The 18,094-nt window shown below is 54.3% G+C and overlaps 1 protein-coding gene across 4 annotated transcripts in view; it reads right to left on the reverse strand.

Moving 5' to 3' along the window:
- Window positions 1-6,608, reverse strand: part of TFCP2L1 (transcription factor CP2 like 1) — a 62,501-nt gene extending 55,893 nt beyond the window's left edge. For all 4 annotated transcript variants that reach the window (XM_036319242.1, XM_036319240.1, XM_036319239.1 and 1 more), the window contains exons 1-2: window positions 6,480-6,608; window positions 2,698-2,849 (exon numbers count right to left, since the gene is read on the reverse strand). In XM_036319242.1, coding sequence (XP_036175135.1) covers window positions 2,698-2,849; window positions 6,480-6,541 — 214 coding nt within the window. In that variant the 5' untranslated portion in view covers window positions 6,542-6,608. The remainder of the gene's footprint in view (window positions 1-2,697; window positions 2,850-6,479) is intronic.
- Between the last annotated feature and the right edge of the window lie 11,486 nt (window positions 6,609-18,094).

Below are 18,094 nucleotides of genomic sequence, written 5' to 3' on the forward strand. Positions count from 1 at the left end.
AGCAGCTAGAAGGTTGAGAGACTTCATATATGGTGTGTCTTACAATCCCCAAGATATAACAACCTGATAGGAAAAAGTGCAAAGGACAGAACAAAACTGATGGAGAAATAAAAAAGATCAAATATCCAATCATATTAGCAATGACAGAAATGCTAGTTTAACATTAAGTTCTATGCTTCACTAATCAGATGAAAAATAACAGTGCCCAATCCTGGGAGACAGTGAAATGCACCACACGTAGATGGGTACAGTCTTGAGAAGGCACCGTGGTAAATGTATCAAAAGCCTTACTCAGATCCTCTGACTCAGGAACCCTGGTTCCACTTCTAAAGTCTGTATCTGGCACCCAGGACCCGGGCTTCCTTCCAGGAAGTAAATAAATAATCAACATTTCACACAGAGACAAGTGAAAACTGCGTCCTTACTGTGACACTGGACAACAACCGTAAAATACAATACTGTGCAGCCAGCCCAAAAACGTACATTCTCAAAGCATGTCTAACGACATGAGAAATTCCACAAACAGCCCCGCAGGGTGACTCACCCCACGCACCAAAGGCTGAGGGCTGGATTCCCGGTCAGGGTACGTACCCAGGTTGAGGGTTCAATGCCTGGTCTAGGCACATATGGGAGTCAACAGATGATGTCTCTCTCTCAAATCAATAAAAACATATCCTCGGTAAGGATTTTTTAAAAAGGAAACGAAGTTCACAAATGGAGTAAAATAAGAAAACAGGGACCCATGTCTGTAGCAGGATCATAATTGTCAAAGATGCATGTCCAAATATGCAGAGACAAGGTTAGCAGTGGTTCTCAAGTACGATTAGAGATTTTGATTTTATTTTTCCTCCAATTTTCCTCCTTCTACTTTTCTAAATCATCCAAAAAACTTAAAGAACAGGTATTATTTTTAATCAGGAAAATGTCGCTTAAAAAATCCAAAGTAAACACACTGATTTCAAATTAACACAGGATGGTAAGACCAAGCGGCAGCTCTCTTCCCCCTCCTTTACCTTACCCGTGTTGAGCAAAGGGTAAACTCTTAAAATCCTGGTATGTTGACTGTCCAAAGTTGACTGATTAAAGGCGGAAGGGGGTGGAGAGAAGGTGGGGGAAGCAGGAGGCAGTGTGCTCAGCCCTCTCCCTCCTCAGCACCACAGGAAGGGCCAACAATGAGAACCGCCTCAGAGCGCGTGCTCTGTAACCCCCCCCCCCCCCCCCAGGTCTTCTTGCTACATCCAGGCCAGACAGCAAAGCAGCTGCTCAGAGGGACACAAGTGTGACCTTCCGTGGGAGAAAGGACAGAGGCGAAGCCCTTCCCAAACAAGCGCGGATCAGAGGAGCTGCCCCGAGGCCTCGGCACCGGCCGCGAGTGGCCACCGCCTGGGCAGAGGGAGCGCAAACCTCGCTGACCGAGCGTGGCTTCACTGACGCCACAGGGCTACCCACAGGGATGAGCATGTCCTTCCACTGAGACACCTGCTAATTCTGCCTGGTCCCGGCCCGGACGCTGGCTCATCAGGTTGGACTTCCACCCCGGCTGGCTTCCCAAGGAGGAGTCCAAGTTCCACAGAGAGGAGCAGGCTGCTGAGGCGCACCGCTAGCACACCAGCTCCCGCAACTGCCACCCCAGAAACCACTGTGTCCCCTGCCCCTACAGCTCCCCCGCAACCGGCCACCCCCAGAAACCGCTGTGTCCCTTCCCCTACAGCTCCCGGGCAACCGCCACCCCAGAAACTGCTGTGTCCCCTGCCCCTACAGCTCCCCACAACCAGCCACCCCCAGAAACCACTGTGTCCCCTGCCCCTACAGCTCCCTGGCAACCGGCCACCCCCAGAAACCGCTGTGTCCCCTGCCCCTCTGCTCTACCCATGCAAAACTGAGGGGCAATTAACCTACTTAGGTGACCCAGGAAGCATGCAGTAAACACATACATACAATCACAGAGAAACCACAAAAATGCCACCGTCAGAACACTGATCCATGTGTCCTGATAAAGGGAGCCAGACATCACAGAGAAGCCACTGTCATCTCAGGCGCTCACACACTTTCATTCCTTTAAACGTCACAAAATTAAACTTCCCGTTCACACATGGAAACACGGAGGCTCGGAGAAAAAGAAAAGGCAGCTCAAAGTCACAGAATAGGAAATGCGGACCTTGGAATTGGAACTTCAGGGCCCATGCCATTTCTCTCAGGACGCAGGAGACGTCCTGATCCTGTCGCCACAGAGGACTCCTGTCTGGCCCTGTGGGATCAGCCCCACGCTGCGTTAGGCCAGGGCCAGCCTTCCCGCCGCTGCAGCTCCGGACCCATGACAGAGACAGTCTACCCAACAGCTTAATCTCGGTCCAGGAAAGGACATCAGCCGGGGTCACAGTAACCAGTAATTATAACAATGGCTGCAATCACTAAGCATCTGCCCTGTGGAGGGCCTGCCCTAGGAATGTTACCCATATTTGGCCTGAGTAACAACAGAGTTGATGTGTCCATTTTTCAGATGAAAACACAGAGGCTCCACAAAGTCTCACAGCAGGAAATGGAATCAATCAGCTACCACAGCCTCCTTCCTAAACTCCACCTCTCCTGCTGTGACAAGATAATGAAACCCAAATCGGTGGTTTCGGTCAACGCCCCCTCCTCTGGGCAGTCTGCCCAGCCCCCGAATCCGCCCAGGCCCAGGGCTCCAGCCACTACCTTGGTTGAGGTAGGTCAGTGTCTCTTCATGCAGCTTCACGGCTGGGGACGTGGCAGCACACAGCACGTACTGCAGGGGTGGCAGGCGGGCCTCGTTCTCAGGGGACAGCTGGGGCTCCTCCTGCTTGAAGATGGGCAGCGCAAGCACATCACTGCAACACAAAGAGGGGGGCGTCAGGAGCAAGGCCGGCCGCGCTGGGAGAAGCGGATGCAGACCGCGTCCTCAAGGGCAGCCCAGCAAAGCACAGGGCCGAGAGCTGGGTCAGCTTCCCAGGCCTCACAGCGCAAATACTTTCTGAAAGAGCAAACCAACCTGCGATGACTCTACTTTCTCTCAATGACCCGCAGGAGATCTATTCAATCAAATCATTAACGAGGAAAAAAATGCAAAGTCATCTAATGCTGCAAATTACAGAAATCTCTGTGACAATGGGACTCCCAGCAATGGAGTGAACCTTAGATGCCATTTGGTTTCCACCCATAAGAAAGACATTACAAAGTCTTGCTTTTAGAATACAACTCTGAACAAATATTTTAATGGCTTAAATAAACTATTCTATTTATTGGCCACTTCTCAGAATAATACAGCCCTGTCCTTGGGGCTCTGAAAATACAGAAACTGCCGAGACATCCCGCCACCCTTTAAAAATAAAAAGGACCGCTGGCCCATAACCCCTATGTTAACGGTCATGCTAGTACCTCCTAAATCCAAAACAAGAAGGAAGGACCTTGATTTCAATTCGGTTTTCTTATCCAAACGGTAAATGGGAAGATGCTCAACGATTCTTTTCCTCCACTTCTGAACCAAAATCCTCGCCATATCCCAAAAAAATCAGCCCCACATCAGCGTATGCCTGGAGAATCTACTTCTAGATGTATTTTTAAATGCCCTTGCAAATTGGAAAGAAATCCTTGAGAACATGAGTGACCTGTGGGCAGACCTGTTTAAGGCGTCCACATTATGAGCAGCACAGGAACAGGTGCCAGAGAAGTGCCAGTGCCCTTATCTTGATAACGCGCCCCCCCCTCCCCCCGTGTGCAGGGCTCTGAATCAGATTCCCCGGGCCCGCTGCGCTGTATAAACAGCAGTCACTGGTACACTCTGTTCCTCATACAGCACAATAAACGCATGTCTCTAAAGCACAACCCAGCACACACCCAACAATGTCTAACAATTCTCAGAAGGAAAGTCAGGCTTGGAGCACCTGGAGCGCGGCCCGCGGTCCGCACCCTCCTCTCCAGGCGGCGGCCCCAGTGGTGTCTAGGAACAGAGGAAGAGCAGCAAGCCTGCTCACCTGGGGATCGCATAATAATTTCATGTTCGCCCAAACCATGGAGGTTAATAATCCACGGGCCGCTGCGTTTAAACACAAAAAGGGGGCGGGGGTAAGAACCATCTCTCAACAGTCACTCGTTTCAAGCCTGGCATCCTTATTTGCCAAGGAATAAAGTCACGGGAACACCAAACAGAAAAGGCAAAGGAGACAAGGCCACTGCCTGGTAAAGTCAAACCACTTGTCGTCTGCAGGGTGGAGGGAGGCAGCCAAACATAAAACAGGAAAGCCCGGGAAAAAGGCAAGACCCTCACTCCAGAGTTGGGGGGACGAGGGAATACTCACGACCCCTCACCTTGGCCTTCATTGAGGTCAACTTCTACCAGGTGAAAACGCCAGCTTCCAAAAGTGAAATTTTTAAAAAAGGGCAGGGCCCCAGCCCATTTGGCTCAGTGCATAGAGTGTCAGCCATCTGACTGAAGGGTCCCAGGTTTGATTCCGATCAAGGGCACATACCTTGGTTGCAGGCTCGATCCCTGGCCCGGGTCGGGGCATGTGCGGGAGGCAACCTCTCGGTGTATCCCTCTCACATCGATGTTTCTCGTTCTCTTTCCCAGCCTTCCACTCTCTTAAAAAACCAATGGAAAAATATCCTCGGGTGAGGATTAACAAAAAAAATTTTAAATGGCATGGATATGGTTGGTGTGCTCAGTGATCAGAGTGTCAGCCTGTGCACTGAAGGGTCATGGGTTCAATTCCCCATCAAGGACACTACCTGGGTTGCAGGTTCAATCCCTGACCACCCTAGGGGCACATGCAGGAGGCAACCAATCAGTGTCTCTCCCACATCCATGTTTCTCTCTCTCTCCCTCCCTCTCTTCCTTCCATTCTCTCTAAAAATCAATAGAAAAAAAAAATCCTCAGGATTAACAAAAAAAAAAATTTTTAAGGGGGCATGGACCAAATGCTTCTTTATCCATGGACCCAAAATGACCCCAGAAATCAATATGGCTTTATAGCTCCTTTTACCCCAATCCCCCCATCCCCAATACCAAAATCCTAAAAGGTACCTCAGGTACCCCAAAGACAAATTTCCATCTTAGTAGCAGAGGCACCTCCCATGCACAGGGAATTATTCCGTAATGGGATGACATTTTAGGTATCCGGGAAGATTTAAAAACATTCACCCTCCATTCAAGGTCACCTTCAAAATCATTTTTAAGGTATGGCACATGCTTAACGGCCACAAACTAAAACTCGGGCAAAACTATGCCTAAAGCTGCATCATGCAGTAATAAAAAAATGCTGTAACATTTTGTAAGTGAATGGGCGCTTACTCTTCGCCAGGGATGAACATCCGCCGGGGGCTGCACAAGTCCCCCAGAGCGGCTTCTCTGGTGACACCACAAGGTTTCGGACAGAGCCGTCAGTCCTTCATTAAGACCCCAGACTCATGCCATCTCCCATTACTCTGGCCATGAGTAAAACCAGCAGACATCAACTCAGCCATTCCTTCGCCTTCTAGAAGGGGTGTCTACAAGGAGGGCTATTGGACTAATGTCTGTCAGAAACAGATTCACAAATAAATCGGCATGGAAACTTTGAGGGGGAAAAAAGAAAGAAAAAGACCCTCCCGGTGGCTCTCACTGTGGGGCCTCACTGCTCATGTTCTCTGCTCCCGCGCCAAGTCCCGTTTGGGTTTAAACCCGGTACTTTCATAAACTGTGACTAGGATGGAAACAAGACTGGCGAAAGCTGGATCGGGCAAGCTCGGAAAATGAAATGAGCACAACAGTGGTCAACAGTCCTCCCGGGAGGGACGCCAACGGGGTCCCACTGCCTGGGGGCAGAGGGGAACTCCGCACACAGGCAGGACTCACTTCCCTCTGAAGAGCACACGTCAAAGAAGGAAGATGCCCTCAAGGCCAGAGACGGGCGGGCCTCGGGCGAACGCGCGCAAGGACACCTGCAGCGAGGGGGCCACCGGCCCGCCCGAGCCCCCGCCGGCGCCCGCGAGGCTCAGGTGCAGGGCGGCGCGCGCCGCTCACTCACTCGCCCCTCGGCCGGACCAAGGACGCTGGAGGGGGCCCGGGGGGCCGGGAGGCTGGAGAGGGGGCTGGGGGGCCGAGAGGCAGTAGAGGGGTTCGGGAGGAGAGCGGGCTGGGAGGACAGGGGCGAAGAGCAGACTAGACTCCCCGGGGCGGGGGGCAGCCCCCCGACGCCAGGGGAAGGAGCCGGGGGCAGGCGCACGGAGGTGGCTGAGGCCGGCAGGTGCGCGCCCCACGCCCGGGGTCGTTAGGGGCGGTGCCCTCCCGGGCACCAGGCACCAGACTCTGCCGGCCGGGCCCCCGACACCGCGCGCCCGTCCCGCCGGCGTCCGTGCGTCCCGACGCAGGCTGGGCGCTGCTGTCTCAAGTCCGCCAAGGGCGGAGAGCGGGAATCGGGGCGCGGCGGGGGGAACCCGTGCCCGGAGCTCCCCGCCCCCCGCCCCGCCGCCGCGGGCCTCACCGCAGGTAGCCGCCGGAGCCGTGCTGGTTGTAGTGCTCGGGCTGCGTGTGCCAGAACAGCATGGCTGGAGCCCGACGCCGCCGCGCCTCCCGCTCGGTCACCTGAACGCGCTCCGGGCGCAGCGCCGGCCCTGCCCGCGCCTTTATGGACGGCCCGCGGGGCGGGGCTGCGCCGACCCGCCCGGGCCCCGCCCCGCACCTGGCAGGTCCGCGCCCGCGCGCCCTTCCCCGGAGCGAAGGTGCGGGCGGACGGACGGCCGCGGGACTGGAGTGGCTGGCGCGTCACCCCAACCGGAGCCCCGATGGCCGCCCGCACCTCCTCCGCGCTCAGCGCAGGGCCCGGAGCGGCCCCGCGGGGGAAGAGAGGCCGCTCTGAGCACGAAGTCAGGGCCGAGATCCAGGCACCCTCCGCTCCCCCCGCGCCCTGTGCATTCAGCACTTTACACTCTGAGCTCGTGGTGTTTTCCTTTTAGTTGTGTGTTGATCTCCTCCTAGAATGTGAGCTCCACGAGGCAAGGCCTGGACTCACTCGCCCTGTTAGCTCCGCTGCCTAGAAAAGTGCTTTGGGACATGGTAAGTGCTCATGGGTATTCGTTGAATAAATGTGAGAAAAGGGATGGTCCAGTGAGTCATCAGTCACTGGGAGGAGGTGGCATTGAGCTGAGGACGAATCTCTAGGAGCATCTGGAGGGAAAGAGGTTCCAGGCAGAGGCAACAGCGATCAATCGCCAAGGCCCCAGAACAGACCCCTGAGCATGGCTGGGCTGGGTGACCAGAGCGAGAGAGAGGGGGCTGAGGTGGGAGAGGCAGGCAGGACGGGCCCTAGGGGGCCCAGCAGAACCTGCCAGGAGCTGGGGTTATGTTCCCGGTGTCTTAAGCAGAGGAGCTGCATATCTGATGTGCCTTTGGGAAAGATCAATTTGGAAGGAGTGTGGACAGAGGGTCGTAATGGAGGTCAGTTAGGAGGGAGTGGAGGTCAAACAACCATAACACCAAGTTCTGTCCCTGCGTGTTAATCAAAGGAAATGAAGTCGCATGGAGACCTGGGCCCAGAATCCCCCGCTCCCCTCTCTGTTCTCTCAGCTCCCCTCCCTCCAGCCACAGCTGCAAGACACTTACCCTGAGTAGCTCCAAGGACTACTACCCGCCCCTGCTCTTCTGCCCCTTGCGGACAATGAAAATGTGCAGCTCAGTTCCCCGTCAAGGAGGGACTTGCTGCAGTCGCCACAGGGAGCACTGAGCAGCCAGCACTCCGCCCCCAGCGCTGCTGGGACTGCCTCTGCTCCCGGAGCCACTATCAAGGCCCGAGTACTAAGAGTCTGACCCTGCCCCGCTGGCCGGCGTGGCTGGGAGGTTGAGTGTCTACCTATGAACCAGGAGGTCACAGTTTGATCCCCAGTCAGAGCATATGTCCAGTTGCTGCTCCATCCCCAGTGTGGGCGTGCAGGAAGCAGCTGATCAATGATTCTTTATCATCATTGATGCTTACATCTCTCTCCCTCTTCCTTCCTCTCTGAAACCAATAAAAACATGTTTTTAAAAAAGCGTCTGGCCCTCTCAGCAGATAGGCTGCTTTAGCCCAGGACCCCACATGCACCGGTTGCAGTTGCTGGAGGGTGGCGTTCCCTCCGTCTGATCCGCCCCTGTTTTCCTCTCGTCCCCTGCACAGGTGTTAATCTCAGGGGAACTTCCTAATGAGCATCCTGAACACTAATCTTCGTCTCAGGGTCCGTGCCAGCACCACATGTAGACGGGAGGCACTCTGGGATGGTGGGTTCTCGCTTCAGCAGCGTAGTAGCTGCATCAGGGAGGGAGCTGGAGAGTAAGGTTTCCTCCCAAGCAGCGGTCGGGGGGGGGGGGGGGGGGCTCTTAGTGAGGCTGCCTGAGCGATGGGTCGGCCCCCGGGTCTCCCCACATAGGGGTCACTGCGGAAGCCCCCGAGGGCCAAAATCCAGGAGCGCTTCCTCCCGTGCTTTCATCTGTGCACACGCTTCCTCTTCTGCCTCTGGGCTGACGAGAATCCCGTCCCAACACAGACTGGATGTGGCTGGAGCAGTGCACGTCCATTTCGGGACTTGGTTGTAGTGCTCGGGCTGCGTGTGCCAGAACAGCACACGGGACACTCACCGTGGGGAGAAGAGCAGGGGCTCATTTTCCTCTTGGTGCTGCCTGTGCTCTTGCCTCCGGCCATGGTCTTTGTTGCTGGGACTCGAGATGAAAAATGAAGACAGTTGCTGATTCTTCAGGTTTTGAGCCCTATGTTTTCTGCATCCCATTGCCCAATCCCGTGGCCTTTCTTCCCCCCTGCACCCTCCGTCTGGTGGCTCTGAGGCACTGGAGGTGGGAGGCAGTCTGGACCCCTTCCTGCCTGCATGCCACCCTCCTGCTCTCCCCTGGTCCTCATCTCCCAAGCCCCCAGCTCTAGGCACAGAGCGGAGAGGGTGGTTTGGGTGGGTGAACGGGAGCCTAAGGACGGCCCAAGTGGGGAAGGGGTCTCAGAAGGAAAAGCATGCATACATATGTTTATCGCAGTATCCTCTCTAATAAAAGAGAAACATGGTAATTAGCGTACGTCCGCTACCCTTCCCATTGGCTAATCAGCGAGATATGCAAATTAACTGCCAGCCAAGATGGCGGCCGGCAGCCAGGCAGCTTGAAACTAACATGAGGCTTGCTTGCTTCAGTGACGGAGGAAACCAACGTTCCCTGCCTGCCTTGCCAGCCTCTGAGCTTGCAGTTTGAAACATAGTTACAAATATAGAAGCTAAACAAAACCCCAGAAACCTGCTTTCAGCAAGCCGGGATCTCAGAGCTGGAGTTATACATTGTTTCGATTATAGAACCCAAACAAACCAGATACCTGCTTTCAGCAGCAGAGGCCTCAGAGCTGGAGCCAGGGCTAAAGCTGTCCCAGAATAAAAAGAAAAAAAGGAGTGATTGGGAGCTTCAGTCACCTGCCAGCCTGAAAACAGCCCTCAGCCCCTCACCCAGACTGGCCAGGCACCCCAGTGGGGACCCCCACCCTGAAGGGTGTATGACCAGCTGCAAACAGCCATCATCCCCTCACCCAGGCTGGCCAGGCACCCCAGTGTGGACCCCCACCCTGATCCAGGACACCCTCAGGGCAAACCAGCCGGCCCCCACCCGTGCACCAGGCCTCTATCCTATATAGTAAAAGGGTAATATGCCTCCCAGCACCGGGATCAGCGGAGCCGCAAGGCCTCCCGGCACCGGGATTACTGTGACAGGGGGCAGCGCCCAAACCCCCTGATCGCCCTGCGGCTCTGTGTGTGACAGGGGGCGGGGCCACAACCTCCCTATCCGCCCTGCTCTGTGCCTGATAGGGGGAAGCTCGCCAACCCCCTGATCGTCCTGTGGCTCTGTGTGTGACAGGGTGAGGCACCCCAACCACTCCCCCGCCACGGGCCCTGCTCTGTGTGTGATGGGGTAGAGCCATAACCTCCCCATCGGCCCTGCCCTGAGTGTGACAGTGGTAGCGCCCCAACCCCCATATCAGCCCTGCTCTGTGGGTGATAGAGGGTGGCGCCCCAACCCCCCCTCCACAGGCCCTGCTCTGTGTGTGATGGGGTAGAGCCATAACCTCCCCATCGGCCCTGCCCTGAGTGTGATAGTGGTGGTGCCCCAACCCCCTGATTGGCCCTGCTCTGTGGGTGATAGAGGGCGGTGCCCCAACCCCCTGATCCACCCTGCTCTGTGCGTGACAGGGGCGAGCTCCCCAACCCCCTGATGGGCCCTGCTCTGTGCGTGACAGGGGGCAGCGCCTCAACCTCCTGATTGGCCCTGCTCTGTGCGTGACAGGGTATGGAGCCCCAACCCCCCTGATGGGCCCTGCTCTGTGCATGACAGGGGGCAGCGCCCCAACCCCTGATTGGCCCTGCTCTGTGCGTGACAGGGGATGGCGTCGCAACCTCCCCATCGACCCTGCCTTGAGTGTGACAAGGGGCAGTGCCCCAACCCCCCATTCAGCCCTACCCTGAGTGTGACTAAGGGTGGCATCGCAACCTCCCGATCCGCCCTGCTCTGTGCATGGCAGGGAGCGGTGCCCCAACTCCCCAATTGGCCCTGCTCTGAACCCGACCAGGGGCTGCACCTAGGGATTGGGCCTGCCCTCTGCCAGCCGGTCGTTATCTCCCGATGGGGTCCCAGACTGCAAGAGGGCACAGGCCAGGCTGAGGGCCCCCCTCCCCCCCAAGTGCACAAATTTTTGTGCACCAGGCCTCTAGTTGTCTATAATTGTGAAAACTAGAGGCAAACTGTATGTCCATCAGTAGTAGGCTAGATCCTCAGCTGTGGTCTGGCCACACAATGGAATCCTCTATAAGCATGAAACTGATTAGAGCTACTTGGCTGAACTCACAGACAAGGCTGAGCAAAGAAAAGCAACCTGCTGGTTGCACACTGTGTGATACTGCTTTATGCTAAGGTTAGAACATGCGAAACAACACTAAATATTGTCCAGGGTGCTTGCCCGTGTGGCTAGGAGGTGACACACACAATGGCTTCCCTCTGGGAGGAGCTCGCCGTCCTTCCCTGCGTGTGGCCTGGGAGAGGAGAGAAGGGCCCTGGCTGCCCTGCTCCAGCATCAAGTACAACGGGCTTTGCCTGGAGAGGATGAGGCCCCTTCTGAAAAGGCAGGTGTGGATGCTCCCAGAAGGTAGCAAGCAGCTCACATCTACCCAGATACCATGTCCCTTCCTGGGACAGGCTGTGCCCTGTTCCCTGGTGTCCGCTGCCCAGGGCCCACCCATGAGGATGGACTGTTTGGTTGGAGGTAAGTGGAAAGAGGGTGGAGGGCCTCAACAATGTCTAATCCTGAAAAGCTGTCTGTTTTCCTCACTCGGATTCCCTGAAGGGGAAGGAACTTACATCCCAGCTGTTATTTTTGGAATACCTGCTCCGGCTGGGCACCCACAGTAGCCCTGGGAGGTGGGGCTTGAATGCCCATTTGCGGGTGGGAAAGCTGAGGTCAACAGAGGAAGCCAGCTGCTGAAATGTGTAAGGCCACAGAGGGAAGGAAGAGGGCCGGGAGGGGGGAAGAGGTACCTGCCTGTCCACCGTCCCCAGAGAAATGCCCCCCGCCCCAGCCCCTGGCACTTTCCCCTGCCCCCCCCCGCCCCCCCCAGCAGATGCCTCTGCGGGACTCAGGCAGGAATTTCCTCCTGGGAGGAGCCTCCTGTTGCACAGACCCAGATGGAGTGATGGGGTGACGAAGGGTGGTTTCCAAAGCAGCGCATGCCGCATGCCGCGTTCTCGGCCCAGGCAGGGCCAGCCCTCACTGCTGTGCAGGCTGCCAGGCAGAGCAATGGGACGGATCCAGTACAGAGGAGGGAGCCTCTGAGACCAGGTCTCAGGCCTGCCAGGCCCTCTTCACAGCACCTCAGCCCCTGACTCCTGTGGGGCGGCAGGGCCTCGGGCAGGGGAAGAAGGAAGCTCCCGCCTGCTGAGCGTGGGCCCTGACTTAACTAGTGCATCCCCTGGCCCCCACATCCTGCCAGCTCACTGTGGTAACCCAGGTAGCCAGGGAGGGAAACTGAGGCTCCAAGGCTGGAGTGCCTTTCCCAAGGCAGGGTGGCTAAGATTCAAAATTTGAGCCCAGGCCATCTGACTCAGGACCCCAAGCTCAGTCCTGGGCGCAGCTGCTCCACCCCCAGCTCTTGGAGCTCATTGTCTCGGCCTGGCCTGGGCCATGCACAGACAGCTGTGGAGCTGGGGTCGGAGGCCCCAGTGGGAAGACGGGATCTTCCCCGCATCTGCGCCCCCACCAGCTCTGTAATCTCCCAGGCAGCGTCCTGTCCTCTCCAAAATGTGGCCCCTGCGCCTGTCACGGGTTCACAGAGGCTACTTGGGAGCTGCTCATGAACTGACTGACGTAACTGACGTGAAACACTGTGGCAGAGGCTCCCAATAGCAAGAACACTAGTACAGTCTATTACGTGATTTTTTAAAATGCATTTTTATTGAATTTATGGGAGTGACGTTGGTTTATAAAAGTGTATAGATTTCAGGTGTACATTCCTACAATACATCATCTGTGTAGTGGATAGTGTGTTCACCACCCCAAGTCAAGTTTCCTTCCATCACCATTTATCCCTTTACCCTCTTCTATCTCCCCCCCACCCTCCTTACGTAATTAACATTCTCTGGGAATAGCATAGAGACACACACAGAATTAAAAGGAGTCTTTCTCCAAAAATACCTCAGCCGCCTCTTTCTCCCCTCATCCGACTCTTCAGAGTTCAAAACTTCCCCTGGGCTCTTCCTGAGCTGGGTGGTACCCACAAGGAGACTAGGAGACACACTAAGGGCGCTAGAACTATCCAGAGATCTTGGAGCTGATAACCCAGGCGGGCTTCCTGGAGGAGGAGGGCAGGGGTAATTAGACCTGAGCCCAGAGGGAGGGAGGATTTCTTTACATGAAAGAGAAAAGAAGGAGTTGGCCCAGCATGAGGAACAGCATACACAAAGGTGCAGAGGGAGGGAAGTGGGAGATCTCAGCAGGCAGCCAGGGACCCCTGACTTCTGGGGAGTGGATTGGTGGGGAGTGGGCTGACGGTGCCACCTCTTGTTGCGATGTGCAATGGCATTGATTGAGGGTGCTCTTGGGCCCAGCAGCTGTCTGGGAGTGAGGAAGGGAGTGCACAGAAGGGCAGGTTAGGCTGTGAGACCTCAGTGAACCCTCTGGGAGCTCTGGGGCCAGATGGCCCTTAGAATTGTCCAGAATTTGGGCAAGGGAGTCAGGCCTTTATATACCCACACCCACCAGCGATGGTCAGAGGAAGGTTGCCCCTGGAGAAGGGTGGGGAGAGCACATGACCGAGCGACTCAGCTGAGGGGCGAGTCCTGCAGAGGGACCCAGTCGGTGGTGCCACCTGGCAACGCTCCCTGCAGCAGGGCCTTGGGCGCCTTGACTCGGGAGGGGACACCTGGTCCGGGCATGACAGCACCCACCATGCTCTTGGAGCTGAGCCTCCATTTGTGAAATGAAGACCCCTGCTCTTGGAGCTGTTGGGGACTATGGGAGACAATGCATGGGGGTGCAGAGCACGCTGCCCCTTCTCCAAAGCTCTCCAGATTCTCAGCGGCATGTCATCAATCTGATTTTTAATTACTTCTCAAATGTCCAAAACTGTGGTGATCAAAAACCCCAGTTACGCTCTGCTGCAAGTAAAAGAAACCCCCAATAAAGTGGCTTAAATGAGGTAGAGGCTTACTTCCCTCTTAAGTTCTAAGTCTATGGCTCACGCCACCCAACACAGCACCCAGGTGCCACATGTGGCCACTGAGCACTGAAATATGGCTGGTCTTAATCAAGATGTGTTAGAAGTGCAAAATACACACTGATTTCAAAGCTCTTGTCTGAAAACAATAAAATTAACCTGTCAATAATGCTTATACTGACCCCATGATAAATGATATGTTCAATACATTGAGTTAAATATCCTATGTATATTATTGAAATTAATTTCACCTGGTTATTTTACCTTTTAAAATGTGACTACTAAAAAAAAATCAAATTTAAACATGCGGCTCGCATCCGTAATGTGTTCCTATTGGACAGAATTGGTCTAGACACTAGAGCAGGGGTGGGCAAACTTTTTGACTCGAGGGCCACAATGGGTTCTTAAACTGGACCGGAGGGCCGGAACAAAAGCATGGATGGAGTGTTTGTGTGAACTAATATAAATTCAAAGTAAACATCATTACATAAAAGGGTACAGTCTTTTTTTTCAATAGTTTTATTCATTTCAAACGGGCCGGATCCAGACCGCGGGCCGTAGTTTGCCCACGGCTGCACTAGAGCATGATTCTCAAGCAGAGGTGACTTTGCCCCCAGAGGACACGGGGCACGTGGCATTCTCCAGAAATATTTTTGGTGTCACAACTTGCAGGGTCAGGGGCTGCCGGCATCTAGCGGCACAGGACAACCCCACCACAAAGAATTCCCCAGCACAGAATGTTCCTAGGGCTTAGGCCGAGCAGGTCTAATTTAATTCCTCCCTGTATCATACAGCATGAGCAGCCCAACTTCTCACATCTTGTGTCTTTGCCAGGCGTCCCTTCCATGTGCAATGTCGCAGCACAGTCCGAAGCGGCTGCTGGAGCTGCAGCCATTGTGGCAGCATTCTAGCCGGCCACCAAGGAGGGGAGCCCAGGGCACACTTTCTCTCTTCAAGGAAGAGCACCCGCCGCTTCTGTCCACTTTCCATTGATTGGCACCTGGTCACCTGGTCTCACCTTAATGTACGGGAAGCTGGGAAATGTAGTCCTTCCTGCAGTGGCACTTGCCCAGCTGCAAATCAGCGGTTTCCTACAGAGAAAGTTGGGAGAATGAGGGGGGACTAGTATCTTGCCAAGGGCACCGGCAAGAAATATTATCCCCATTTTACAGATGAAGAAACAGGTACGTGGGTAGGGGGACTTGCCAAGACGCAGAGGAAAGGGCAGACTCGGGTGAGCGGAGGCCTCCTGACTGCCAGGGCCTCGTCATCGCCCTGCTACCCTGCAGGCATGGCTGTCACACTTTTGTTCTTTGAACCCCACCGGCCAGTGGTCCCTGTTGGTCACCTCCCTCACCACAAGGCCGTTTCTCTGTCCACAGCGTCACTTGCTCTCTCCAGGAAAGACCCGGGCTTCTCAGAGTTGTTCCTTCAGGTTCACAGAAGCCTGGAGCCTGCGTACTAACATCGAACTGTCTCGGTTTCTCAGCTTTGACGAATGCGCATGGCACCCTAAGCTGTTGTCAAGGGAGGAGGCTGGGGAAGAGGATAGGGCGGCTCAGTGTTATACTGGCAACTTTTCTGTGCTACTGAAATTATTCCAAAATGAAAAGACTTTAAAAAGTGTTTCTTCAGAATCCAAAGAGTCAAATAGATACATTTGGGCACAGGTGGTTGGGGGTTCTTAAAGCAAAGCTCACCTGCATTATTGACATTTATCGTTCACCAAATAGCCCGGACAGAGTGAACGGATTCTGACAAATAACTACTGAATACCAGCTCTCAGCATGTTCCAAGCGATTTTCCTAGCTCGTCTAGTCTCACAGGGGCCATGTAAGACAGCGGAGGTGCCCATTTCACAGATAAGGCTGTGGAGGTCCAAGAGGCCAGAGATCAGGCAATCCTCCCACAGACACATGACTAACGAGTGGAAGAGCTGGAATTTGAACCCCAGTTCCCCCCACTCCAAAAACCCCACTACTGCCCTCCGCCAATTCTCTTCTCTCTCCCTGAGATCTTCCCATCCGTCTTTTCAGCAGTCAAATATCCTCGTTCTGATGAGAACTGCCTTACTACCCGCTCCGCAGCCACTTTGTCACAGCGCCTTCCCTCCAGGGACCGAACAAGAGTCCATACCACGGCTTCCTCAAGCCTCTGCAGCAAATCCACATGTAGTGCCTCTTTCCCCGGTAGAGGGGGCGGGGGGCGGGGGGCTGCTACCCCAGAGAAATGAGGGAAAGCAGGGATGAGATGCAGAGAGTCCCTCCTCAGGGTCACAGCCAAGGTGTTTAAGCTTCTGACTCATTGTCCCATTTAACTCTCTCCCTTCCTGGCTCTCGCTCCCACCCAGTTCCATTCCTAGAATGCCAGTTCTCAGCCTTCACCCTTGAAGCAGGATATTGGAAGAATTTTCTTGAAGAATTTGGCTTTGGGGACTCCCCAGTCAAAGAGCCCAGCCAGATCAGCCTGCAGTGACAGTCAGTCAAGCCCCTCCCATACATTCTGAGCTACCAATCAACTGTTTAGCCCCTCTTCATATGAGCAGATAATCATGGATCCAGCCTGTAAGAAAAGGTTCTAACATAAGATACAGAGACCAAAACACCCAAATATGGGCACCTCTCTGGAACTTTCTCTTGGCTGCCATGTCCCCTCTGCCGGTATAGCCCACATCCAATGGTGCTTGACCTGGGTGTGAAGGCCTGACTCCCAGGCCCCAGTCTGGGACAACTCTGCAGAGCTGCCCATGGGACTGGCTGAGGCCTTCCTCAACCTGGGGCAAATGGCTTCTCTAAGGGTGACTCCTCATCCCAGCCTTTGGTTTGTTAGCTTACTAATTCACTCATTTAACAAGTATTTGTTGAGTTGCATTATGTGTTGGGAACCACACACACGTCCCCATCCGCACAGAGCCGAGGGTTGGATGCAGGAGAACAAATGCAAGCACGCACACAGCCCATGGTGGGTGAATTGTGCGGAGCCCAGGAGGTAGGGAGTGTGGGAGGCTCCTGAGCCTGCAAAGGCCTGGGAAAGCAGGTTCTGCACCCAGCAGTCACTGCCTTGCTCTCGTCTCACTGCCTGCAGGACCCTGGGTTTCCCAGGGAGCCATGCTCCTCTCCTGTTCCTTGGAATCACTCGGGAGTTAGTCCTGGTCCAGTGGGCAGCTCCCTGCCCTGCCCTGTCCTGTGTGTCCTGAGTGTCCTGAGAACTGGCCCAGTGGAACCAGGCACACCCCCTCATGTCCAGGGCCCCCCATTTACCAGCATTTCCACTGCTCCCACATTGCACCTCCAGTGGTCAGGAGCAGGGAGACACCTCCGCACTGCCCTACCTCACCACAGACATGCCATGGCCACCCAGAATCCTCACCCCCTTCCACACGCTGTGACAGAGAATATCTCATCAAACCCAACATGCCATTAATTGTAAGATGCATCATTATTTTTTAAAATTTACTTTTATTGTTGACAGTATTCCAGATGCCTCCCATTTCACCCCTTTGCCCCACTCTACCCAGCTTCTGCCCCACCCAGGCCTTTCCCATGGCATGGCCTGTGTCCATGGGTGATGCATGCATTCTTTGATTAATCTTTTCCAGCTACCCCGCTGAATTCTCCCTTCCCTCTAAGATCTGTCGGTCTGTTCCATGTATCCATGTCTCTGGTTCTATTTTGTTCATCAGTTTATTTTGTTCATTAGATTCCACATATGAGTGAGATCATGTGTTATTTGTCTTTCTCTGACTGACTTATTTCACTTAGCATGATACTCTCCAGGTCCCTGCATGCTGTCTCAAAGGTAAGGGATCCTCCTCTTTTACAGCTGCAAAGTATTCCATGGTGTAAATGTACCACAGCTTTTGTATTCACTCATCTGCTGATGGGCACGTGGCCTGTTGCCAGATCTTAGCTATTGTAAGTTGTGCTGCTATGGACATAGGGTGCATATAGCCTTTCTGATTGGTGTTTCCAGTTTCTTGGGATATATTCCTAGAAGTGAGATCACTGGGTCAAATGGCAGTTCCACGTTTAATTTTTTGAGGAAACGCCATACTGTTATCCACAGTGGCTGCACCGGTCTGCATTCCCACCAGCAGTGCACTTGGGTTTCCTTTTCTCCACATCCTTGCCAGCACTTGTTTGTTGAATTGTTGATGATAGCATTCTGACAGGTGTGAGGTGATATCTCATTGTAGTTTTAATTTGCATTTCTCTGATGATTAGTAATGTTGAGCATTTTTTTCATATGTTGCTTGGCCATTGTATGTCCTCTTTGGAGAAGTGTCTATTCAGGTCCTCGGCCCATTTTTTAATTGGATTGTTTGTCTTCCTGGCGTTGAGTTGTATGAGTTCTTTGTCTATTTTGAAAATTAACCCCT

The sequence above is a fragment of the Myotis myotis genome, unplaced genomic scaffold (genome assembly GCF_014108235.1).
Source record: "Myotis myotis isolate mMyoMyo1 unplaced genomic scaffold, mMyoMyo1.p scaffold_m19_p_8, whole genome shotgun sequence".
In the NCBI taxonomy this organism is placed as follows: Eukaryota; Metazoa; Chordata; class Mammalia; order Chiroptera; family Vespertilionidae; genus Myotis; species Myotis myotis.